This window comes from Lissotriton vulgaris, chromosome 8 (assembly GCF_964263255.1).
Source record: "Lissotriton vulgaris chromosome 8, aLisVul1.2, whole genome shotgun sequence".
NCBI lineage: Eukaryota > Metazoa > Chordata > Amphibia > Caudata > Salamandridae > Lissotriton > Lissotriton vulgaris.
Window position 1 is genome coordinate 172311159 of NC_141696.1, and position 27142 is coordinate 172338300.

The window sequence follows — 27142 nt, forward strand, 5'->3', positions numbered from 1 at the left end:
TCAATACAAATTTACAAAGCAATACCAAAGGGGATGATGAACGGAGCGTTTGAGCGAATCAAACAACACAAATGTACAGGCCTTGGGGCGTACCGTGCTGAGGACCCTGCAACCGCCGCTGCAAACTGTGTTATACAATGTACAAGAGCCAATGAGGTGAGCGTTGAACACTACCGCATGCGTTCTTCTCCCACCATTGGTCTTCCTAAGTGAAGCACCAATTCCTGCAGGGATGAGCCTGAGCGGTGGCTGCTGATCGTTCAAGGACCAACTGCGGCTCTAATGGGAGCGCCGGCTCTTCTGAGGAGCAACTTGCTTCCCTACCACAGACATTGATTTTCCTGACCCCTCACTTCTCCGGCAGACAGACGCGAGTCTCTGAGCCCGTCTGAAGCTTGTGATCTTTTAATTACAGAAATAATGCATCTAGTGGTTCCTAATAGCTCTTCACAGGCGCATCTGCAGTTATTGGGCTGGACTCATTTACCGGTGCTTTTTTTCTGCTGAAATATCAATTCTTTAGGCTTTGCCAATTAGTTGGTAATTTGAGGATCCAGGGTCTGTGTATTGGCTGGTAATCATCTATTTGCAGTCAGATACTGCAGGTTGGATGGGCTGGGGTTCTTCGGCTAAATGCAATTAGCCAAAGATCACTGAACTCCTTCAAAGTGCAGCACATACACAAAACCAGATAACGGAGGGGAGCAGAAAATTCACGGAAGGTTTGAGGGAGTGCACAGGGGAATGAGCTAGAGGGCATCGGTGAGGACTATATAAGTAGAATGAAAGAGAAGAGTGAAAATATTTGGAACAATCAAGTGAGAGATGAACGATTAAAGGAATATGGGGAGCTGTAGACCAATATATCCTTGGAAAGATAAATAAATTGATCAAAAATGCATCTAAAGACAGATCTACTTTAAGGTAAAATTGACTACTTGAAATCAAGAGCCAGAGAAATAAACAGATATATCCACAGATAAATAGGAAATGATGCAGCAGCTGGAATTTCCTATAGCAGCTGGCACAGTCGCCAAACAGGCTATCTCATGCTCTTGAACAATAGAGTACCCAACAGGATCCTTGCTGCTCCACCATCAAATGTGATACAGGATGCCCCTTTCTCCAGCTTCCACCCAGTAAAGCGGCAACATTTTTGATCCTTTGGACTGAAACTTTCCATCAGAAGGGTACCAGACATTTCTTTTATTAATATAAAGCATCAAAATGCTAGGTGAATAAACAAAAGAGCTTCAATAGTGTTCTAGCAAGGTGTGTATCACTGGCGAAAGGGATTCAGTTGAGAGCCAAGAAAGTGAGGTTGAACCTGGAACTCCTGTCTAGAAGATTGCAGTAGTTCACATTATCCTATTAGTACCTGATACTGTCTCCAAGAGTGCATCTCTATGCCAACTGGCTCTTTGCCCCCTCTTCTGAGATTGTCAACAGCACTATAAACTCCTCTTCTGAGATGGTCAACAGCACTATAAACTCCTCTTCTGAGATGGTCAACAGCACTATAAACTCATGTGCACTCTGAAGATGAACATCCAATGAAACAAGCTTCAGCTCACCAGGCTGACAGCAGCAACTAATTAGACAGAGACCAGAATAAGGGTCAAGAAAGAAAAAAACTCCACTCAAACAACCAAGAGGAGGAAAACTTTGCATACCTTGCCAACAGGTCATTATCCCACCACAACTGTCCTGTGCATGCAATATTAACCCAGAGTCTTCTGATCCTGGTGTTCCAGAGATGTGATGTGTGGTAGGAGTGCTCGTGAAAGGGTCAGTGTTGAGAGCACTGACGACACCGAAGACAAACATGGAAAAACAGCATGAAATCACTACACTATCAGCCTAGTTTTCCTGACAAATACTGATTCTCCAAAAAAGAATTGAACACATCTGCCTTCCTAGCTCAAAGAAGAATTATGCAATCCAAATCACATGTACACAGACAGGCACAGGTTGAATGAACCCTCCTTGTACCATTATGCAGCCAGGCTCCTAGCATTGTGTCCAGTTTCCACTCACTTCTCTTCAGACGCAGACACTATAGGGTCTTGGGTGCCCACCTTACTCTTTGAGGCACCGGTCAAGAAGACCTATTGCTTACACTATGCATAGAGTGGGCTTTGGGTCTGCCTTTTTCAGCCACTGACTTTCTTCGACTAGACTCTTTCAGCCATTGGATTGAGACTGTGCCAAGGAGGTTGGCTCATCCCAGTGGAGTAGTCCTCTCCCATCAAAGGCTATTGGCTCTTTGGGTGTATCCTTCCGTCTCCACTAGAGTGCTTGCATTGATCTGCATGAAGGAATACTTTACAACTATGCCCTCCTGCTGGTTTCCTTCTCTGGTTCTTGCTACAATGCACTACTGCTGAATGAAAGCCAAGCCTATGGGCTTTGCCAATGTTTGTGACATTGTAGTGCAGCCACCACTGTTTCAAGCACAAGGCCCTCTCGACATAGGTGTATTTTGCAAATGCCAGATATTACTTTCATAATAGTTATCAGATCGAAAGAGTAATTTTCCTTTCTCTATATTTTGCTCTTTGGATTGGGTGGTGAAGGAGCGCGGCAGACGTGCACATCCTTTCAGTGGAAAGACCGATTCCAGCTTCATAAATTGGATATTGATTTCCTTTGGCAAGAGAATGCATTCATAAAATATAACCACTCTCAATATCGGTATTCTGGGTGCAATTCCAACCAAGGGAGGAAGAGTTGAAATAATGGCGGCGGCAGCAGCACTGGTTATGCATGTTTGCAGAAAGAGGACCTGAATCTTGATTTTGTCCAATATTTCAGGGGGCTTGCAGATCGCAAATATATTATGCTATGCATCCCTACAGATGTAGATATTTCTAGATATCAGCTACTACAATGTAATCTGGGGCTAAACTAGACATCGCCAGACAATGGCGCAGAGAAGACTGCCCACCCTGGCGGAATGGCGAGCAAATATTGACATATATGGGGGCAGAGAAAACGACCTACAAGGCTAGAGGGTGTCCCATACAATTCAAGAGCATTTGGCAGCCATGGTTAAGATATTGTGGTTTGGGGGTGGAGGGTAGTGGATCCGATATGCACCCCAACACGCAGGAACTGTGAGCCTTAGACTGACAACCCCACTACCCAATGGGAGGCAACCCAAGTGGGCCACATCTAACGTATCGGGAGGGAAGGGAAAGGAACAATGGAGGACGAAGTGTCAAAATGTATTTTCTGTATGCATGACTGTAACAAGGTAACATTTGATGTATACATGACTTACCTGTTTAAATCCTGGCAAATGGTTAAAAACAAAATAAAAAACTGTTTAAAAAAATATATTTCAGGGGGCTTGGTTTTCCTCTGGATGATTTTTTAAAACTCATGGTCCCACAGAATTTGTAGCTTACGGCAAACAATAAATCTGTTGCCATGCTGATGGAAGCACAGTACACTGAACAGGGATGCTCCAAAGTAGGTCTTGCTCAGGGCCCCACAAATCGTAGCTTCCCTCAAATATTTGTCATGAGAATCGAGCTCCATTGGGAAATTAGAAACACAAAGGTAGAAAGCGCAGTTTTATGTTTGTGGACAAAAGTATATTTCACCCACTAGCCGGAAATCTTGTATTCTCCTACCACAGTCTCAGATACTATACCTTGCTCTCTGGCAGAGAGGGTAGTTGCATGGTAGGCTACATTTAGGGTAGCTGCATGCTACAACAAGCATTAGAAATGAAATAGGTCTTGCATTTCTTTGAGTTAGAGCTATTGGCATAGCTCAACAGCTACCGGACAGAAATTGCCACTTTGCCGGTGCCAAACAGAACATTGCTCCGTGAAACGGCCTGAAAGCCTAAAACGATGTTGATAGCCTACAAAATAAATGGGCAGATTAGGATGACCAGGAGGAACCGTGGGTTATTGGAATGGCCAACGCAAGCAAACAATGAGTAAAATCGCCTGGGCGTCAACCAAGCATGCAAAGGCAGGAGAATCAGACCCAATGCACCAATAAAAACCCTGGATTTCTAAATGGCAAAACAGCGAACAAATGGCAATTCATGGGCATGCCAAAAGCTGATAGAGGAGATAACAACAGGTCTTGCGGACAGTGCATGCGCGCTGCTTAGGCTCGACCTAAAAATGGTGTATGGTCCAATGTGACCGTCATTTGAAGAAGCAGGTGGGGGAGAGGAGGAAGATGGGGGTTCAGGAAAGGTAGGGACAACTACATAATACAGGGAAGCCAAATTCCTTTGTGGTTCTTCTGGAATAGAAGTTTACCAGAGAATCCTGCAAGGTGGCCAGTGATGGCATCAGGAGGTGCTCCAAACAAAGGAAGATGTAAGCATGAACTCGCCATACATGACGATGGGATTTAAGAAGATGTGGTCTGGAAACAAGATTATGCTTTAAGAAAAGGAAATTAAGGTGGCATTTATCAGGCAGACAAGCTGGGGCTTGTAATCAGTCTCCATTGACAACAATCTAAACTATATTCAGCTTCAATGTCCACCCGACGTCCGGTCTCTGAGATAAAGGAGTCAGGATCTGATGCCCCACTGATCGCCAACACATTGCCCGCTCTTTCCACGCTCTGGGTCAGTCTTTAAGAAGATCCGTCTACTGCCCACTGGGCGGACAGAATGGTGTGTGGTTCTTCTCAGATTTTGTATTATTTGCATCCATTATTACTGTTCTTTCCACAAACATTAATGTTAAAAAAGTAAAGAATGTCCTGCATCTTCGGTGTTCTGATTAATTCACATGAAACTCATGCATTTAATGACATTTTTCAAATATGATCAAACGCCAACTCTTTTTCTGGATGTGCAACATCTCGTGTACATGCGGCCTACCTGGTCTCCAGTGGAATGTTGCTGTTGAGCAGCCAGTTGTCCTGACCATGGATGGAGTCTTGCGTGTTGCCCAGGGGCTCTCCAGAGAGTGAGTGGTCCGTGGGTGCTGGACTGGGGTTGCTACGTGGTGTGTAGTTGCCCCTGTTCAGGGAATTGATGGAGGCCGCATGGTGCTGGTTCGGAGTGTGGGAGTGCGAGATCGGTGGCGGAGGCGTCCGTAACCGCGAATGATTCTGCAGACCTAGCTGAGGATCTGGAAAAGTAAGAGAAAGCAAATTGTGACTTGGCCATCAAACTCACAGCAAAGAGGTCTTTAAATCAGAGAAAATCAAATGCATCATACACAAAAGATACTGCAATAACCCTACTGCTTAATTTGGTCCCCGCCTTTTCCGTATAACCCTAGTGGCCCCACAACGGTAGAGCTCTGCAGAGTGGTTTGAACTCTTTCGGTGTGATGACGAAACACATATTTCACAAAGATCAATGAAATAATTTCTACTTTTCCCGTTCCCTGTGGTATATGGGGTTTTATTCCAATGAATTCTGCACATTGAAGTACCTAGAGATCAGGCGCGGTTCGTCCATCGGGGCGTGGGGGCGTAGCCCCACCTGCCCGAAGCCGCCCGCAGCTCCCTCGGCGTTTTTGAGTTAAGACTGTGACAATCATGTCAATGAATCAACATGACGTCAGATCACCCTGCCTGGCGGTCTGGCGTCAAGTTGATTGATTTACATGAATGTTCAGGCGGCAATTAAGTGCACATGAGTGGGGACGGAGGGTGAATTTTTACCCGTGCCCACTCATGCGCACTTGTGTTTTTGCAACGTTGCGCATGCCCATTAGGAGCCTTAATGGGCGTGCTGCGGGCGAGAAAGTACCTCTGCCCCTGGCGCCAGGATTGGCCAAGGGCGCTGTGAGCCTGTGACGTGTGGGTAGCAGAGCCCAGAGGTGGCGCGGACCGGGACCGGCAGCAAGGTAAGAGTGTGTGTTTTTCTTTTATTTTAAAGTGTTTGGTGCAAGCGTGCGTGTATGCATGAATGTTTGGTGGAGAGTGTTGCGAATGGATGTGTTTGTGTGTATGCGTGTGTGAATAATGAGTGTTGTTTACGTGGGTCGAGGGGGGGGGGGGGTTGCCGCCGGCCTGAGTGGCCTGGGGCCCGCAGTCGCCCCTGCTAGACATGTATTAAAAACCTCCACACAATAATTTGAATTATGCAGGTGAGGCGTTCTCAAAACTATTTTAACTGGGGCAACAATACTCCTCGCACCTCAGATGCCAACGCGTCTACATCCATATCTTGGTCTGGTCTCAGGGATAGGTCAATCATTGAAGGCTGTTCAATAGCATTATAGTTTCCAGATCAATTGAAAAAGGATAGTGGAGTCTAAAGCACTGTGTGTGTTTACATGTATGTGTGTGTGTGTTTACGTGTGTGTGTAATATTACAAGCAATTAAGGAGAAATGTATCAAAAGCCCCCTGTGTGTGTAAGTAAGTAAAGTTCAAATGGCGTGTGATGTCACTTCCCCTGGCATTTTGAGGAATTGACTCTCATGACGAAAGGCCAAGTTAGGGGAAGCACCTGGATTGCCTTAATTGACGTTTACGTTTGTGAGGTCACTTCCCCCAGAGGGCCAAGATCTGACGCACATCTGCGTGTAATATGTAGGAAGTGGCCCATCACAGGTCAATTCCCAAATATGATATTTTAAATGAAATGCACATTGTGCAAGGCTCCGCCGCGGCTCTCCCGGCGCCCGCCTGCCCTCCGCGCGTCCTTGGCTGAGCCGACAGCCGCCTCTCAGAGCCGCGCGCGGCCTGCTAGATATTTCACGGGGCCCTCGGCCCGCATTCCTCCCTGACAGCCAGAGACCCTCTTCACACAAACCGCTCTTAATTCGATTCATTTTCTCAATCCTCAACACTTATGTCATGTCTGCGCATTATTGAGCTTAATACACCCTGACTTTGTATTCCAGCTCAATTATTATGCCTTAACAGCTGTTATTTCTTTAAATCCCGGTCCTTTGCTCAAGTGGGTACCTGACACTAACAGGGAGGGGTAGGTGCAGAAACAAGGCGATGAGAAATGCAAGTTATTGCAGAATAAAAACCTCGAACTGGGGCAGTTCCAGGCTTCATATCAAACTGATTCGAAGGGGAAGGGCGATTCTATTTCGGCGTGTTCTTAAGTAAACAAGAACGTCAAAAATGTTAATGGTGAAACCTACAAAATAAACAGTCCCTTGATAATCCAAAAATTGGTGTTCCTTTTACCCAGTTCAATAGTGCGTGTTGCATTGATCCCAGAAGTATGAGTGGTTCGGTTTGCGCTGTTAAGGTTCAATTGTGCGAATGGTAATGGACGGATTTCGGCTACCTGAACTTAACCCACTGAGCTATCTTGCTAGTATTATTCTGGACAGCACATGCAAGGTACAAGACATCCATATATCCATGTATGAGCCCCAGCCTTCTTTCCTCTTCTCTGCTGCGCCTTCTTTTTGCCCTCCTCTGAGAACTGAAGTGTGCAATTTGTGTAAGAGGACTTTTCGTGCTTCTTCCAAGATGGACAACCATCTTCACCCTTGTAGACACCACAGTGGTAACACGTGCGGACTGCTGTGCTTGAAACGTGCTAGCCTCTCCATAAAAAGATATACTTTTTTATTAAACGTGCACATTTTAAAAGCGCTTTTGTGCATGTGGGGCCGCACGCGCTGTAATATTACAAGCAATTAAGGAGAAATGTATCAAAAGCCCCCTGTGTGGTTAGCAATGGCTTATCAGGATAGGCAATGGGAGAGGCGCACCACATTCACTTAATAGTAGAGAACAAGTCATCAGGAATGCCGGGATTATTGTGGAAGTGATGGTCTAGGACGGTCATGGGTACTCAGACACATTTTCCGAGGAAGCAAAACGTCTGGTCTACGATGCTCTCGAGGACCCATGGATGCCAGCAGGGTGGCGGTAGGGCGAGGGGAATTGGTGGTAAGGTTGGTGTAGGCGAAGGGTATACATATAGTGGCTGAATTCCACAATGTGAAAGCAGAACACATGGGAATAATCCCGGCTTCCCTAAATTTACCAAAATGTGTGATCCTGGGCAATTGTTTAATTTCACTTTTTCTTCATTATCACACATGAGAGGACCTCACAAATACATGATTTCATGGTGTGTGCTGTACAAAACATTCTCTTGTGTTTGATTTAACCCCTTCGGTGCTGATGACGGCTGGGGGCCGTCATGAACCCGCCCACTCATTAAAAGCGCCGCACAGGCGCAGAATCGCGGCCGCGCCCAAGGGGTTAATAAACTATAATGTTGTCATATATAATAGACATTCGGGCCAACCAAAGAGTGCACATAACAACTGACTTGCCTTTTTAGTTCACTATTGGCGTTGTTGTCAGGGTTGGGGGAAAGAAATCACATTACAAATTCATGTTTGAAGACTATCACTTTTAAATTAATACTTCTCAATGCACTAATCAATTGGACTAAGGTGAAAGGGTTCTGCACGTTAATTAAATACAGTTTTTGAACTTGTAAGATATTGTCCTGTTTATACACTTTTGCTGCAAGAATGTGTTTAAAAATGAAGGGGTTTCTGAACCAAAGTGGTAGAGGACTCTTTAGTTACACCCTTTATTTAACACCAATTAACCTTAGAATAAATGCTTGCCTGTATATTTAACATCTTTTTACTGTTAGGGCTGAGTGGAGTAAGTAGCAGCCCAGTGCTCCTGTTTACAAGGAGGCCACATATACAGGCCAAGGGGACCGCAAGCGGCCCCCGGGACGTAATTTTAGTATCAATGCTCTCGGTTAAGCAAAGTGCAGAGCACATATTTAGTGATGGTGGCCTTTTCAACAGGGATGGGCAGTACTGCTCTGCATCCTTAGCAGGTCCACAGAGTGCTCAAGCACTCGCCGCCCCGAGGCTGTTAGAATGCAAAGTGCATAACGCCACCAGGAAAGCGGCTTTGAAGGTATGAAAAAACTCTACACGTGAAATATTAAATTATGTAGCAGAGACAAAAAAAAAAAGAGAACTTGGAAACCAGACAGTTTTAAGAAGGATGTACTGAATCACTACAGTGCAAAAGTAATGTATTTGCAGTGCTGCTGTCTGCAATGTACATAAGGAGACCTGAGTAGAAGTGAGGAAGCAGTCGTCTTCACTCAGTGACAATGTGGGGGTGAGAGTCTTTTGACTGCGGGTAATCTATAGGGCGGGAGTCACATGGCCAGCATGTATAGCGTGAAGACGACACAATGTGGTCACGCAGTGGTTAATTTGTAAAAAAAAGTGCCAGGGCTCTCATCAGGAGGCAGCTTGCAGCAGCCCATTTCCTACTAACCTTGAAAGTGGGGAGAGGATGAGGCATAATGGTCAGAACTTGGCGACTTTAGAGCTGGGGTACCAGGTTTGAGTCTCGGCGTCGGCTCAACATCCTGTGATTCTGGGCAAATCACTTAATCACCCTGTGCCTACCATAAATGAAGGTGTCCGCTCATGAAAAGCGCACCAGTATTCATGATGAAGTACCATTGCTAAGCACCAGAAACAACCGGCTCAAATTGAGCACTGTGGTCATGCCTCTCCTGGTGCAAGAATTGCACGGTTCTCCAAAGCAGGACGTCGATGGAGGTTCAGTGTTTTATGAAAGTCACTTGCCAGTGGCAATGCCTCTTGTGAGTCAGTAAAGTTAAACAGCTGTGGGCAAAAAGGAAGGAAAAGGCATTTGACAGAGTGAACATGGAGCCAGTTTCGGGGAAGACAGCACGTACGAAGGCCATGTGGAGCAAATCACACCCTCTTCCCACATCCGGTGGACATGGGCCGCCTGCCACGGCTCGGTGTTCAACAGATTGAGGAGCCCGCCAGAAGCCAGGACCCTGCAGCTCACTACAGCACGAAGACACTGCACCAGCATTACCCTTTAAATTGCGGCATTAGACGCTCCTCGCGCTTTTAATGATTAGGCGTGTTGAATAAAGGTCCAATGTAATCTGAATCCAATTTAGACTGCAGCGAAGTTTGGGCCCCTGGCGTGCTGATGTCCTTGTATAGGGCCTGAACACTAAACAACATAACTAGTATAACTAGCAATGCAGAAAGTTCCAGGAAAAATTAGATTCTCTTGTTTCGGTCAAAATCCTAATCTTATTGGGTTTTAGGTAACAGGAGCAGGAAACAGGCATAAAAAAGAGCCAGCGGACAGGAGACTGTTCACCATCCGAATGAAAAAAATAATCATCTTGTACTTTACGAATCATCCGAGGAATATACACTTTGATTGTATACACTTATCGCCGTAATGCTGTTGTACCAAGTGTTCGGCATCAGAAAAGGGGTACCAGTCACTATATCGTGTACACATACACGACACGTACACGACACGTACACAACACGTACACAACACGTACACAACACACACACACACACCAAGAAGCGGTTTCATAAACAACAGAGACAACATTCAGTGTTTTGCACTGTTAAAAACATCAAATCTACTGATAACCAGCCCATTAACCAAAAGCACCTGATGATGCGACCTTGAACGGTGGCAGGTTGTTGAATAAGGCATCCTTTGTGAATCTGAAGGATGGGTTTCATTAAAGAGGTTTTGTCCCACAGGTTCTACAGACTTAAAATATGTTAATTGGTTCTGCCACTTTTGATCTGAAGGCCCATTTTTCTATTTTTCATTTCTAAATGGTTGTAGTGTGCTACCTAGGTTGGTAAGAATATTTCTCCTATAGTGATTTTTTGGACGCTTGGCAAATTGCTCATACTTTCAGTGGCCCATGGATCCAAGTGGGAAACGGCAAAGCCAATCAGGAAGAACTTGACGGTCCTTCCCAACCTCTGTTAAATGCCCCAAGACACCAGTTATCTGAAAGGACGCTTTGCATCAACGCCTCTTTTGGAGTCACTATACGGTGACTTTCCCAAACTCTGTGTTGGTTGGTACTGGAGTCCAGTGAAATGCCATGGTGGTCGAGTCCTCAAAATGCTAATGGCAGCGGAAGTTACATCACACATCCTTTGACCCCCCTTGTGACATCGTAGAGAGGGCCACTTGCCTTGGCCCCTCACCAGCCTTCAATTTGAGGCTGAGGTCCCAGTGGGTGGGGAAGGAATGGAACGTACACAAAGTAATCACTACTTATACATTTTACTTTATGTTCCTTCCACTATCTTCATCTAACCAGAGGGGAAGGGCTGTGGGGGCTTTAGGGGTATCAAAGTGTAGGTCAAGGGTAAGAGCTGCAACCAAAGTGGGCTAATAACGGACTTCTAAGTGAAGCGCCAAATCCATGCCCAGAACTTTAGAGACTAACTCTAGCTGCCGGCTCCATGAAGATCTGAAGTCATAACAGTGGGCAGCCATCATTTGCTTGTGGCATGCATCAAGCAAACTAGAACAAGCCTCGGCAAAGCAATTGGGCTCACATTTACGCAAGCTTGAGCTACTGGCATCGTAAATGACATAGCCTTTTATTTAGGTTTTGATTTTGAGAACGTAAATAAAAGGCATTGTCATTTCAATTCCAGTAGCTTAAACTCTCCGCGAACGCGAGATTTATTGCGTTCCAAATGCTTGAAGGCATCGCCGAGTTGCCACCTTCTGTCCCCATGGCCCCTGAAGCGCTCCCTGTTTGTTATGAGTTAAATAAGTAAGCCAGTGGTCACAACTGCGCACAAGAGACCCTCCTGCAGAAAGAGAAACTCAAAGAAAATAGTGCTTCCAGACTAAAGAGGACATGCAGCGTAACAACCAAAGTAAAAGGGCCAGTCCTCATGGGAATTAAAGACAAGGCGGTATTAAGGAGGGACTAACAAGCCTAATAATAAATCAGATGGCAGCATTTAAGAAGGACAATGACACAAGACAATGACAAATATTGGCGGAGAGTGGGCGGGGCTTCAAGTACACAGTTCAGTACAGCATGGCTCACAGAGCAGCGCTTGCACTGCCCAGGCTCGACTTAAAATGTTGCCATGGTGTAATGACACCTAGTGTTGACATGAAGGGCGCTTCCAACACCAAATGAGCAATCACCTCTCCAATGAATACTGATGCTAGCTAGCATTCAGAGCTAGTAGTAGGGAAAAGTGGTTTCAGGCCTCTGGGGTTCACTTGTAGTGCTTGCTTCTGGACTTTGAGGATTTCCATGGCCTCGCCACCCAAACCCTTTCATACCTGCCTACTTCAAAAACAATCTCACCGAGTGAGGAAGGGGCGGAGCATTGAAAGGGTGGGGCGGTGCGCTTAGAAGTACCTATGAGGAACTTTTAAACCGCATCCTAAAGCCAATTCCCCCTCCCCCCCCCCCCCCCCCCACCCCAAAAAAACCTTGCTGGTGCAAACGAGCTGGAAAACCAATGTTTACAATGATTTTCAGCTTGTTTTCCCTGTCACCGTGCGACATTGGCTCCTGACCAGGAGACCGTGTGATCGGAGCCGCTATCGTGTGTCACACAGTGGCACCGTGTGAGTTGGCAGGTATGCCCTTTCCCCAACTATGGATCTAAATATTGATGCATATTTTTTGTAATCTGTGATTATGCATTTATTTGTAAGTTCTGCAATGTAGAAAATGAGTCTGAGCAATTGGAGTGAAACACATATGAGTGGTAGATCCTCTGCAGTCACTCATATAACATTAATATATTGTTTATACGGTCATTGACTGTAGAAATAATTGAAGACGGATACAGCACTCATTATACACAGGGGCCATCATGGTACAGGCCTGTAAACATGGCTGACAGTAGTGTAGGACTATATGAAGCCGCCCCCACCCCTGCAGGATGGAATGAGGGTCCCCTGGGCGGGAGTGTTCGGGGCCCCTCCCGCGCCTCATGGGCTGCAGGGGCCTGCATTTCGCTACTGATCATGGTTAGAAACTGCCTGGTTGCCATCTTAGTTAAGGTAAGATTTTGCTGAAGAAATGGCCACTTTACACTGGAGAAATCATTGCAATATCAGTGGATGGAGCGCTGCATCAAATCTAAGCTAGGCTCTTCGTTTCTTGAGGCCCAGAGGGTCTTTGCAGCGATTGCCCCATGGGACTTGACCTTGAGGTCACCCCTGCAGATATTCACCAGTGCTTCCTGTGAAGAGTCAAACCTCGCCTCCCGATCAGTAGCTGGGACTAGCAGAGCCCCTGCAGTGCACACACAGCATGCTCACAGTCACCTGATGTGACAAAGTGCCTTTGCAAAAAGGGAAATATTGACTTTTCGGTGCTCAGTCAATATTATTTTTCCAGCTCCCTGCTGTCAGGATTCTATTGCCAACACGGCCCTGGCACATTACTGCTGCCGTCATTAGGTGCACTTGGAAAGATAGTACTGTCGCGGAGCCCTGGATCGGCGTCCCTAGGGGCAGGCACGTTAATGTTAGCGGGTGTCGGGAGGGAAGGGCGTCCGCGCGGTGCCGGCATCAGCATGGCCGAATATAGAAGGCCCGCAACATGACCCAAGAGGATACGATAATTTAAGCTGTAAGAAGCAATGGTAAGGAGAGATGCTCAAAAAGAATCGTTCTTATGTACTTTTCTAGAGTACCAGGGAGACAGGACCTAAAAGGCCTTTTGGAGTTCTACAAACTCTGAATGAAGTCGATTGGCTGTAGTATACTGTATTATATGCTGTGGTTGGGCATCAGCGCGTACCGCCATGCAAAAACAAGGTTGTACTATTGATGTATCCAAGCTATCGCTCCAAGCTTGCAATTGTGTGATAATGGCTCTGCAATATTTCCTCCATGCATAGTATTTATGGGTTGATGGGTTATGAAAATCTGATTTGCTGTGTTTGAAAAAGTCACCATCCATCGACACTATTTCATAGTGGCAAAAGTCGGTCAATATCTTCTGCTGGCAACTAAGTATTTGACAATGAATCTTTTTTTGTGAGCTATTGCTTCGGGCACTTTTTGGACAGCTGCCTATGCCAGGTTGTTGGGTTCAAATCTCTATTACCCAACAGCTCTCAGTCGATCACCCTTCGCCCTTTTCGTTCTTCTTCTACTCTGGTTATATGCGGTGTCCCACTGTGTTCCTCGCCCCACGACATTTAAAACCTATTTATCGCGTCTATTTTCCTTCATTTGATGTTTTGGCTTTGAGATCTTGTTTAATGCTGAAGGCAAATAAATAGTTCAATTGACACCACTGTCATGGCTTCCTTCTGAATTGGGCCCCAATCCAAACTTAGCGGTCTCCATAAAAAAAAAATGTGTTTCGTTTTTGGCTGCTCATGCAAATTATACTTTCTATGCATTTTCTTATGTTTGAATTATGTAAAATTTCAATGCATGTTATTTAATTAAAAAAATGTAGTTTCCTTTTTGTTCATAACCTTTTTTTTTATTCCTGAACCAATCACGTTGCTGCAACATGCTTCCTGATGCTAGCATGTATCCCTTTCCTACATCTTCTAGCAAGAAGGTCAGGTGCACATCTTTATTACCTTTTAGGAAAAAATTGAAAACCTGGCTTTTTCTGCAAAATGAATATCTCCTACTACCGGCGTAACCCTCAGTGCCAGGACGGCCTTTGGGGTGTTAGTTCGCTCTACCAGTTTAATTCATGTACTCGTTCATGAGGAGACCTTCCTAGTCTAGACAAAGGCTTCTAGTTGAGCAGAAGCGCTTTGCAGCCATGATCCCCTGGGAGTCGGCCAGCAGACACCGGGCGTTCCATCCAGCAGTGGTGACCAAAGACTGAGACCGTGCTCAGGTGATGACAACCCTCCTGCACCTAAGCAGGCCAAAGTCAGACATTGAAGATGCACTGAAGCACCCCTGTGAGAAGGACGGCATCTCCGCTAGACGATGCACTGTGGCAATGGTGTGCGCAGACCAGCACTGTCACTTCAATGTATGCTGCGGCACCCATGTGACAAAATCAGCTAAATCCCTGCATGAGCAGGTCACCACCCAGTGGCGTGAAGCAAAATGATGCCCCCGCCCTGAACAATATGATGAGGAGCCCCCCGAGTCTCCCATATTTCACAGACATTCATTAGCATTGGGCGGAATGCGAGCCCCTGAAGGTTTGAAGGCCGTCTGAAGGGTTGTAGGTCCTTCTGCACCGCAGGGGTTGCAGGGTCTATGCTACGTCCCTGCCACCATCCCCCATTTGAAGATACATCGCAGCATCCACATGAGCAGACCAAGATAAACTGCAGTGCCCATGTGAAAAAAAAACACCACAGCATAAGCCAACATCCCAACTGAAGATCCACCCCAGCATCCCCCACGAGCAAGGAACATGCCTAGCTGAGGATATACTGCGGCATCCATATGAGATAATACAGCCATGCAGCCCGTTTTACATACAGGACCGCTCTGTCCTTCAACTTAAGTACAGCTGCCTGCTAGGTAGTCCACAAGAGGGATTGCAGTCCAGGTTGCATAACATCTTCCATCTCACTCAGGTTCAACCAATTACATTCCACCTCACTCCGGTTTAACCAATTACATTCCACCTCACTCCGGTTTAACCAATCACATTCCACCTCACTCAGATTCAACCAATCACATTCCACCTCACTCAGGCTCAACCAATCACATTCCACCTCACTCAGGTTCAACACACACACCAGGAGGGGGACACTTCAGAGGGAAAAAAACCTAACTCTCTACTATAGGTCAGCGGTGCACAATGACTACAGTAAGACTCCTTAACTACACGGGAGCCAATTCACAAAGATGTACTTCCTTGCAAGCGTAAGCCAGACCATCGGAGAACTGATACACTTTTTACGTCATCTCAACTCAGGAGATGCTCTGGCCTTCAATCACATGATGTATATAGGCTATTTTTTGGGTACCATCAATTGTTGGGGTCTAATGCCAAGATGAGGACAGTGACAAGATGCAAGTTATAAGACAGTAGTGGGGGGAGGAGGAATTCACACGGACCCCCTGATCTGCTGCTCGACACGGTCCAAAGTCTTAGGAAAGGGGACACACATCTCCAGGTGTTTATCATCTCTGTACCCCCCCCCTACTACCGGCATGTGTGTTCAAAAATGTATCTGGTGTAACAAGAATGAGTGCATGCGCATCAAAGGTCAAGAAATTGTTTCACCCTCAGTCATAGCTTAGGAGACCCCCTAAATTAACTCTGGGGTAGATGGGGTGTACCCTACTTCCCACCATCCACAGCAATAAGAAGGGTTGAATGGCCACGGGAACACGACGCACACTCGATCTGTACGCGCACCCTCCATTCTCAACACAAAACACAACTTTTGGGATATGCCCCCCTCACACACTCCTACCTCCCTCCACCCACAACCACTATACTAAGACAGTTGTGTTGGTTAGAACCAGTACACCCCTAATCCAACTGCTCCCCCAACACACAATCCCTACAATGTTTAATGCGTCACTGATCACCCCACAGGGCTGTTTGTAAACCCTCTAAGGAGAGGATACTTCTGCTTCACACCACATTCGTAGTAGTGATATATGAAATTGCAAAGCTTTACTTACACAAATGCAATAACACTTTGCATATTGTCAAGTTTGGAACAACATTTTATAGCAACTGCAAGACACAATTTGCAAAAATGTGTTTTCTGTGAGCAAATGATAGCAAATTGAATTGTTGCCTTTTTTAATCAAAAAAATCTTTAGGAGTTTATATTTTGTTGGAAATCCCTGCGATTTACATTTTTTGCAAGAGAATGTTCCTGCAAACATGTGAGATGTTTGCCCGGGTTTGATGTAGCCACTTCATACAGTGCAATATTAGGAGTTTGTCCACATCCGCGGACGTCCATTCACCAAAATGCCAAAGGTGGCGGAAGTGACATCATGTAACCTTTCACTCTAAAGATATCTCTAGGTAAGCCCTTTTGCAGCGCCTCGTGCGCAGGCTAGGGGCAACTGAAAGCGCAAGGACTTGAAGCTAGAAAAGTAACCAGCCTAGACCCAGGCTTCCTTTCTTTTCCAGCCACTGCCTTCCAAATCTCGTAAAAAAATGGGTAGTAAAGAGCAAGCCAGGGGTGAAAGCTGCTACCTCTGGCTACCCCTAAGTGACTGGCAGCTGTTCACTGGAGCCACACCGGCCTGGTTGCATTTCCTACTGGCTCTAGAGGAGAAACATATTTTTACCAGTTCACCGGGTACATAGCCGGTGCTTTTCAATCCCTACCTAGGGGCATCACTACGGACGACAACACCGCCTTTAAAGGACAAGGAACGACAGCATAAAACATGAAGTGAATCTCAGACAAGTAGAACACAAACAGCGATGGAATCAGAACATCCTCTTCCAGAGGGGGCTCAGACTGTGCTGTCTGGAGAAAGAAGATGTAAAGGAACCAGTATCTGAGCATCGTCTGTCATGAACACGAGCATCTCTTATAGAAGTGTCGTTCAGAGCGACATCGTTAATACTTGATAAAGCGTAGACATGACTTCAAGGAACAGAGAAGGTTCTAAGGGAACATTTTTATTCTGGCCTGCTCCAACACCAGGATTTCAGAGCCACAGATAAAAAGATTTAGATGCTCCATTCCCACCTTACAACAGGGATATTTTAAGGTGAATTTATAACAATCTGGCACCCTCTTGTGGCCGTTTAATGTGAAACTGTAAGGCAGATGCCTGCAATCGCCTTGTGTTGCACCACCTCTGGTTGCAGAAGGAGTATTACAAACAGTACATACATGAGGCGTGTATTTGGGATCACACGATGCCTCAAATGTGATTTACTTTCAACATTGTAACAAACCAAACTGATCCAGGCTTAGTGGGGAACCTCCTTTCATAGGTTTCTGGATGTCTCCAAAAAAACACAACATGGAAGGTAGCTGCTGTAGGTCCTTCCCCCAAATTTGTGTTCTGCTTGAAGATGCACCAATTATATTTTAAGAATAGCTGAGTGAAATTAGCAAGGTAAAGTGCACCATTAGCAAAGCCAGGTGCAGGAGCCAGAGAGAGATCTGGAGAGGAGAGGTATGGGTTGGAAGACTGAAGAGGAGGGTCAGAGGAATGCAAGAGGAAGAGGCTCCATTTAAGTAATAAATCAGATACATACATTCTATGAAAACTTCTGGAAACTAAAAAGAAACGTCCCATAAAGCAAAAGCAGCAATATGAGTTTGTGACAATGCAATTGTGTCCCTGCAGTTGAATTCCTTTCTTAGAATATTTGGAGGCTGATGGGAAAGCAGTTGCTTAATCCATACGGTCTTCAAGATATTTGATCTGCACTGCCTCAGCAAGGAATAAATAAACTGGATCAAATTGGTCTGGGCCGTGCCGTGAATGTCAGCAACAGGTAAAATGGCCGCCACAGCAGTCGCGGTTGATGCCGTCTGGAAGAAAAATATGTGCGTGACCCCAGAGGTGAGGGGTAGGAATAAACATAGCCATTATGTATTCACTGTGGCAAGAGCAAGGTCCTCTAGCACACCAGGTTTTACTAATATTATCATACATTTTTTGTGCTCACAAACCTGCTGCAAAACACTGTTGGACCCACAATGCAGAGAGCGTGACGGACAGCGGTCTATGTGTCGAAAGAGCGCGCCACATTGGATGCTATCGTTCTAGATAAAATGATATGCAATCGTGCCAAAAAGCGCAAAAACATATTGAAAGAAATGCCAATTGTATGTTTGAGTCAATAAAAAGTGATGAGACAATAACTCTTGGTCTGCACCCTTCTCTACACCCCCCCTCCCCCATCGCCTCAGGGATTCTACTCTGTAACCAGAACCAATATATGGAGTGGAAATTCCACAACACGCGCACTCAGCACACCCAGCGCAACCAATCCGTTTAATTACAAAGATAACCTATTTGCTGTATTAATCACCTTCAGCTCCAAACTCATACGTGCTGCGTGTGCCTTGAAACAGCCACAAGATAAAGTAGGAGCTGCAGAGATTAAACAGCCAATACCTGGAGAAGAAGCAGGGGCAAAGCTATGAATGTTAGCGGAAGCAGGGGCGGAGCTATGAATATAAATGTAAGCAGGGGTGGGGATATGAATATTAGAGGAAGCAGGGGCGGAGCTTTGAATGTTAGCGGAAGCAGGGGCGGAGCTAAAGATGGTAGCAGGGGCGGGGCTATGGACGCTTATGAGTGGGAGCAGAGCTATGAATACTGTAGCAACTGAAGAGGTGGCTAGACCCAGTGGTTTGTGTGCCCTACCTATTCAAGAGGCCAGGTGCCCACTTTCCTTGCTTGCATTAAAGTCCATCTCACCATTGAAACTCCACCCAGCACAAGACTTTCTTCCCTCAACCACCTCATTGCCTCTGGCTCAGCTCTTCACTGTGGAACCACGTATGAAAGCGTTTTTCAAATGTTCAAGCGAATTACCTTAATAAAGCTAATTAAATTAGTCGCCATGGTTATTTGGACAGCGTGTCTCTAATTTTAAAGTGCACATAGAGTTATCGAATCAATACAAACTTTTGTTTGCAAGGAAAGACATTGATCGAGCCCTTGGAGCTCTGAGCTGAGCAGAAGATTAATTGATTAGGAAAATGCCAGGCTTGACTGTACCGCTCCCGCAGCCCTTCAAGCAGCGTGGTACTGAGCATAATTTGTAAAATATATAAATAACAAATAAATGTCGAGTCCAAAGTTTTTAAACTTTGGGTTCTGCCAAACGCCTGGGGTGCTGGATACCAAGACTACAAAGTCTTGTTTCCACCTTGTGACTCTCTTCCACCACCCTACACTTTCATTTTCTTTTTCTGTCGTTCAGGGTGCTTTTTCATTCCCACTTCCTCCATTTGTGACTGTTTTTCTATTTTTTTTCTTCCTTGTTCATCCTCCCTTTTGTGTCTCTCTCACTCGTGCTTTGGGTCAAAGTCCAATGATGAAAATAAGGCCCGGCAATGAGTGCTTGTCCCCACCACCTGCAACCACCGGCATAAATTAAGCACTTTATTTATCACTGACACAACCTACCTAAAAAGATTACAATGTAAAAACTACAAACCTCTGAAATGAAACAGCCACAGTGATAAACACCACCTCCCTCTTAACACCACTTAATATATATATATATATAGATATATATATTGAGGAATACTTGAACTACGATAACCAGGAGGCTATGCAAATGGCCACGCTCACGGGGCGGGTTATAGTATTTAATAGACTGCTTGTAGCTGGTTTTGTTTTTCGAATATGCCAATGATTAAGGGATTACACATTCTTAAACGCATCTGGCTGAGAATAGAGGCGTTTGTTGGTGTTCTCTACTATCTGCAGCCACTCAAATAGAGCGGATTTGAAGCTCACAGCGTAGCTCTTAAGGGTGAACTCTTTTTTTGAATATATATATATATATATATAATCCCCGTTTGTGTTCTTTTGGGTTTCTTGGACAGAAGCTGCCTTTGGTTGTGATGTATGATATATATATATATATATATATATATATATATATATATATATATAACACACTTGTCAGCAAAGGGTGCAGCAGGGATCCAGAGGTGGACATGATGGGAAAATCTGCAGGGGTGTTTAGGGGGTTTACATTTAACTTAACTATAAAGTTTGTTTTAAATAAGTTTTGTCAGCACATTTCTGTGGTTTTGCTCTCACAAACTTTACCAACTCCTTTTAAATTGCAATTCGTATGAATTTTTTAACAACATTGCTTTCATTGCTTGATTTGCAAATCATGCATTTTAATTCGAGCATCTGCACAAGTCACCAAAATCATGTAAAAACACTTCTGGTCTCCCTGAATGCTGCGGGCCTGGTTTGCGAATTTGGGCTGACAGATTCACAAAACTAGCACCGTCTCCTGTTTCTTTGGGGAACAGAGACATTGTCCATCTCGCAGCCATAAATTCTCATCCTCCATAGAGTCGAAGTCTGGTCACCTTGACTCCATTTGAAGATATTACAGCGCTTCAATGCCTCCTCAAAGGCAGTAAGCGCTATATAAATAACCTTAACGATTACAATTGCATTCTCCACTCTAGTTGGGTCAGTTTATCACCAAGTAAAGGAGACTAGAGTGAAACATCATTTTTCTTTCCTACCAATCAGAGATCTTTGTAGATTTCGAACTGTAAACGACGATCCTGGAATTGAAAAATACACCACACAACCCGGTTTTCTTTTTGTTTGAATTTGAGAATCGTTGACCAGTTTACAAACATTATGATACAGATGGCAATGCGTTTAACCTATCAAAACTGAGTATAAATTGCTAAAAAAAAAAAAAATAAAAAAAAAAAAAAAAAAAAAGACTGCATATATTTGCAAGAAACCACAAAATGTACTATGCTGATACAAGTTCCATCTTCAAGCCAACGTGTAGATTAGTCTATACATAAAATGATAGAATGTATCTATTAAGAGTTTAACTGTGGCCCATTCTTGATCAATGGTAACAAAAACAACACACACCCAAAAAAGATGAGAGGTGTTTGAATGTGTGTGGATCTGTCATACAAGGTAGAAGTTGGTAGACGTGCCAAAAATACAAACATTAAATGTAATTTATACTACACACAAAGTAAGTAGCCACAACAGTGAAAATATGCAATCCTGATAAGTGGGCACGATTCTCCGTACCCCACAGAAACCATATCAACATTAGTGCACTGCACGGCGGACAGTTATTTTAGGTTTATTCGGAAATTAGGGGGCTTTAAACCCCTTAATAGTAACTTTAATGCCAAAGTTAATGATTATGATGTCAACAACATAACATTTGAATGTATTAGTTGGTATTTATTAGCATTCCAAAACCAGCGGGTAAAGCCACTTTCCGACACTCTAGTAAATACTTATAGCGATGGAGTGGTAAACAACTGATTTTGGGCCAAACGAGGCTAAATCATTACAAATTATCCTGCACAGGCTATTATTAGAAAAAGCCAATCAACTGGTTGTGAGAGAGTACTTCCTTTATTCTTATTACATAGGCCAAATGAGAAGGTCTTTAGAATATCACTCTTAGAAACAGTTATTTTAAGCGCGTGCACCACAACCACCGTCGAGGGAACAATATTGTAATTATTAGGTGAGCTATGATCGCTCTGTACACGCACATTGTAGAAGAGACAGACACAGCTACATACACATTCCTACCAGTATCCATAAAATAGACCTCAAATGTGGAAGGCAATGGGCAGATTTGATTGGCTGGTTGTGGACAGCTGTGATGGAATTCCTTAATTTGATTGGTTAGGAGATTGCTTTGCTCAACACATAAAGCATGCATAGAAACAGCATTTTTTTTTTAAAGTAACCAATGATAGTTTCCATCGACTGCCGTACCAGCTTTAGTGTGCACAAACTGTTGCACAGCACTTACACGGGAAGTGCTAACGTGTTACCATGGGTCCAGCTAATTGTACTAATTTTATCTACCTCAGGCGGATGAAAAAGGCAGAGTCAATTCGAACCCCTGGTTTGAACAAAGATATCTGCAATCCAAACTGGCACAAATGTATAGATGAGAAGCTGTCTATATATTCTAGAATCACCTTTGGGTAAAACGCAATATAGACCCAAATCAATACATGAGAAATTCCACTACATGAAAAAAAAAACACAGACTCAAAAGGAACAAAAAAACATGACCGCATCCAGTCTAGAAACTCCCTTACCTTAAAAGGATAATACACACAAATATATGCAGAAGAGCCTTATCTTAATTTTTAAGTGCCTCCTTCACAAGAAAAGAAAAACAATACATAAACAATGACCACAAGATAAGATGGCCACATCTTAGATGGCCTCTTCTGCATTAACCAACATGGCCCCATCAACGAAGACCATCAAAAGTGATGCAACCAAAAAGCAAAGCCATTCACAATCAATCAGCTGGTCACGGCTTCAAGGATTAGCATCACCAATCCAAGAGCAAGGGAACCTGCTAAACAAATGAACTGAAGTTGGAGATCTAGACTGGTTCTGGACCTCCTGAACCAATGCCGGACACACCAAAGTCAATACTGGGTGACAGCTATCTACAAATTACTAGATACAAGAAAAACTGGCAAAATAGCCTAGTGCAGGATGAAAGGACTTCCTCGTGATCGCAGAGATCTTCACCTTAAGATGAAGACTGAGCGCCTGTAGCTCCTTCCTCATCAGGCGGATTTTAATGTGAGGTATAAATTGACCACACATGCTCACTCTCTTGGGGGGTGGGTTTCTGTAGTCCAGAGATTCTCGGCTTATAGCCCAGATACGTTATATGTTCGGAGGTAATCACAATATACGAGGCGAAGGCCGCGTGCCCAGAGCCTTCCTCGCTCTTTCCGTATGCCGGGGCCTTTTTGGAGGCGAGCGTTTCTAATTACATTTGCTGAGATTGATTTTCTCTCCTCAGGATGGATCACCTCGCGCTACGTGGATTGAACGATCTAAATTGGGATGAAACTGCCGTCTACTGTAAGTGAAGAGCCGTCCTTAAAAGCAGAATAACATTGTGAGAGCAAGGTACGCTTTTCTGCTCACCGCAGCTTCATTCCAATCACAGGACGCCATCATTTCTAGGTGAGGGGTTCCAATGACTTTGGAGTATCATTGACCGGCTGTCCCAGCACACCGGTAATAGTGCTGCGATATAAGACATTTCCTAGGATTTTGCTCGTTTTTGGCCAACCATCGAGTAACTCTTTAAATCCAGTTCTAAAATGGCCGCTCCATCGGCCTCCTCCTTTATGACCATCTTAAAGAACCAAAGTAGAGTGTTCTCCAGCCATGTCCTGTGTATATCAATTAATTGATTGAATGATGGACTTTGCTCAGCCCTTGCGCTACCCATACCTGCAGAGTGGCCTAACGTCCCATGTGATACCTTCACCCCTCTTGGCTTCCTGGCTAAGAACAGCTGAATGTTTGAACCCCTAGTTTTAATTTTAGTATTGAGCGTACGTGGACTATCAGTCCATAGACCAATGTCAAAGTGAGGTCAGCTAAAAGCTGGGTGTGGTGGTGGGGTTATACAAGGCACGTGGTACAGCTTGGCGGCTAGGACTGCCTTACCGCTTCTCGGAGCACTTGGTAGGGGGGTGGTGTAGAGGCGGCTATGGCAGTGTACTACTCTTCGGAAGGACGGCAACAAGAGGTCCATACGCCTGGTGGTTCTTCAGCATTTTTTTAAGTGAATCTTAACCTGTTCCGTGCTTCTGACAGAACCACGCCATCATGAGCCACGGGCGGCATGTGCTCATGACGGCGTGGTTCCGTCATGCGGCTGACACTCCGCCCATGCGGCATTCATTCCCCGCCTGTGCGGGCGAATTAATGAGCGGGTGGGGCCGTGATGGAACCACACCGTCATGAGCCGTGACCAATGACAGCGTGGTTCCGTCTCGAACACAGCGGCCCCGTGCTCATCCCCCATCGCACTGCGGCGAAATTTGTACCGCGGCGAAGGGGTTAATGGGCAGAGGGAAGGCCGCCAAAGGGTAGTGCCTCGTGAGTGTGGGGATCGTCTCCTCTTCGTTCCACCACAATAATTTTTTTTTATCTCAACGGGTGAAGCACGGGTTGCTTTTGAGGGATGGCGCTTGGACGTCTAGTCTAACCTTCCATGATAACCATGGAATTAGCTCATTGGCTAGAAGCCGTTTCCTGTCCCAGAATGCATCTGCTCTCCGGGTAGGGTCCTGCGAATCTTTCACCCAAATAGAAGCCAGGTTATTTTTGTCCAGTACAGGGACGGTAAAGGGCTTTGGGCACGTATTCCTCCACAAAGTCTGTCTGGACTGCAAATGCAGCAATTCACAATTCGCAAAAAACACCATCGCCGGACAATCTTTAGCAGGTCTTGCAGACATACCGCTGAAAAAACACACCAAGCATTGGATATCTTCAACCCCTAGTCAAACTTAGCAGCCCACTTTATAAGAAATTCTTATTCCTTCTTCAGAGAGTTTGAAAATGAAATGAAAGACTTTCAAAAGCTAAGTAAATAACAATAGTTAGAGGTCTGTAGGGCGAAAACTGCCACTGCAGACGAAGCAGGCCACTGCCGAGCAACGTGTACCCAGTGGCTTTTATAGAATATTTACATTGCACAGCAAGGAGCCCGTGCCGGCTCTTGCTTTCTTACAGTGGATAATGCAGAGATGACAGCTTAACTTCAAAGAAGTTCTATAAAATTAGCTTTGGCAATTGGTGTACATCTAAGAAAGCAGTATTGTGCGGTTCCTGCAGCCCGAGAGCAGGGCCAAGGCTGGTGTGTTGACCTGTGGACCTGTGAGCAGGGTGGCCGAGGGGTGCAGAGTGACACAGGATACTGCCCCCGTATCACTAAAGGTACCTTGGAGATGCCACGGGGTGGTAAACCCAATAAACACCCTTATGTATCCAGCGGGTTGCAACAAGCGAGAGAGGGAAGGCTCATCAAGCGAGGAAGAGGCAGCTGTACCGTCACATGAGACAGAGAGCTACCGTCACATGAGACAGGTCTTTCCGTCACATGAGACAAAGAGGTACCGTCACATGAGACAGGTAGTTCCGTCACATGAGAAAAAGAGGTACCGTCACATGAGACAGAGAGCTACCGTCACATGAGACAGGTCTTTCCGTCACATGAGACAAAGAGGTACCGTCACATGAGACAGGTAGTTCCGTCACATGAGAAAAAGAGGTATCGTCACATGAGACAGAGAGGTACCGTCACATGAGACAGAGTGGTACCGTCACATCAGCCCGGTGGTATCATCACATCAGACAGGTGGTATCTTCATATGAGACAGACTGTAGCACTAAGGGTCTTCATTGTTACTGATATGTGGAAGGTTGAGCAAATTTCTTACTGTGAGGGAGTTGCACAAACTTTTTGGGATTCCCTAGCAAAGTTTTGCAAAATTCCTGATTTTCATACTTTGTAACCTTGCCTGTTTACCTTTCCTGTGCCAGATCATTGTTGCCACACATCCCAATCATTTTCAGTCTAATTGAGCCCAGCCACTCTTTAAAAAGCTCGCAGGCTATTTCTCTTCGAGTTTATTGTTTGAAAAAATTTTCCATGTGTAAAGGCGCAGTGCACAAGAATACTATTTCCTAATAGATCTTCGGTAAAACCATTTTTTGAGTGTCACAGAAGAGTAAATGCAAAATGTTGCTGCATGTCACGATTCGCACATTGTAGCAGCAAACAACTCTGTAACCTGAGTGAAGTTGCAAAACTTTTCCCAGGCCTTCGCAAAGGCTTTACAAGCTAATACAACTTTGCACATCCCTCCAGGGGGCAAAAGCTGTGTTTAAATAAGAGTCTTCTAAGGATAGGATGCATAATTTGCAGATTTCAACAAGAAATTGTTTCTAGCTCAGACCCAGGGAGTTTTCAAGAGAGCTTTCAGCTCCTGACTGCTGTAGTCAGGCGGTGGGCATGGATACTCCATTTTTGGGACAGGGACATATTTTTCATCCTCAGACTTTTACCACACCATTAGAAAGAAAAGCAGAAAGAGGGAGGAAGAGAAATGAAGGAAAACAGTGACAACAGAAGGAAGCAGGGATGAAAAAACAGTGGATGAGAGAGAGACAAGAAGTGTAGAGTGCTGGAAGAAAGATGCACGTGGTGATGGTATGTGGTAACCCGGGTATTCAGTAGTGCTGGAAGTGGGCTCCTAAGAAAAACTTTAGGCCCAACTCTCCATCCCTACAAATTAAAGCAATGGTGGAAACTGGTAAATGTTGGGGTGGGGGTTGCTGGCATGTAGCTAAAAACACAGACAGTAAATGGATCTCATTTTTCGTGTGAGAGAGGTGAACTGAGGTCTTCTGGTGATGCAATTGTGTGGGGAATTTCGAGCAGGATGCTGCAGAGGTAAGGTAGAATTTGTTTCCCTTCAGGAGGCCAATTTTCAGGTGGGTACTTTTGGTTCTTGCCTAGTGGGGTGGGAGAAACCGTATCGGATGTTCTTTTTTCTAAGTTTTCAGGCCCCACCCTCAGTCCGCGCTTCCCGCTGCACACCATGCGAAGTTCCCAACTGAAGAAGGATCGTGCTCAACAGAATGGATAACTGAGCACAGAAGGAGTAATATCCGACTTGTCTCCCAGGTGGTGCCCTGGCATTTAGCAGCCCACCTAAATGTCAGGCACCTCAATAACGGTGGACTCGCGCTCCAGCCCCGACACTTAACTGGAGACTCCGGTGATTGCAAAATTGACTTCCTCTCCTGGACTTGATATTTGAATCTTGGGATCAATATTGACTCCGCTATGGTATGTTCCTAATGATGGTGTTCAGACATGTGGCGTCCGACGAGAGCGCTGAAGGGCA

At 45.1% G+C, this 27142-nt stretch overlaps 1 protein-coding gene across 1 annotated transcript in view; it reads right to left on the reverse strand.

Annotated features, from left to right (window-relative positions):
* TENM4 (teneurin transmembrane protein 4) overlaps window positions 1-27142 on the reverse strand; it is a 1632468-nt gene that overhangs the window by 277320 nt on the left and 1328006 nt on the right. Inside the window, exon 10 of the mRNA XM_086933907.1 lies at window positions 4862-5114. Coding sequence (XP_086790033.1) covers window positions 4862-5114 — 253 coding nt within the window. The remainder of the gene's footprint in view (window positions 1-4861; window positions 5115-27142) is intronic.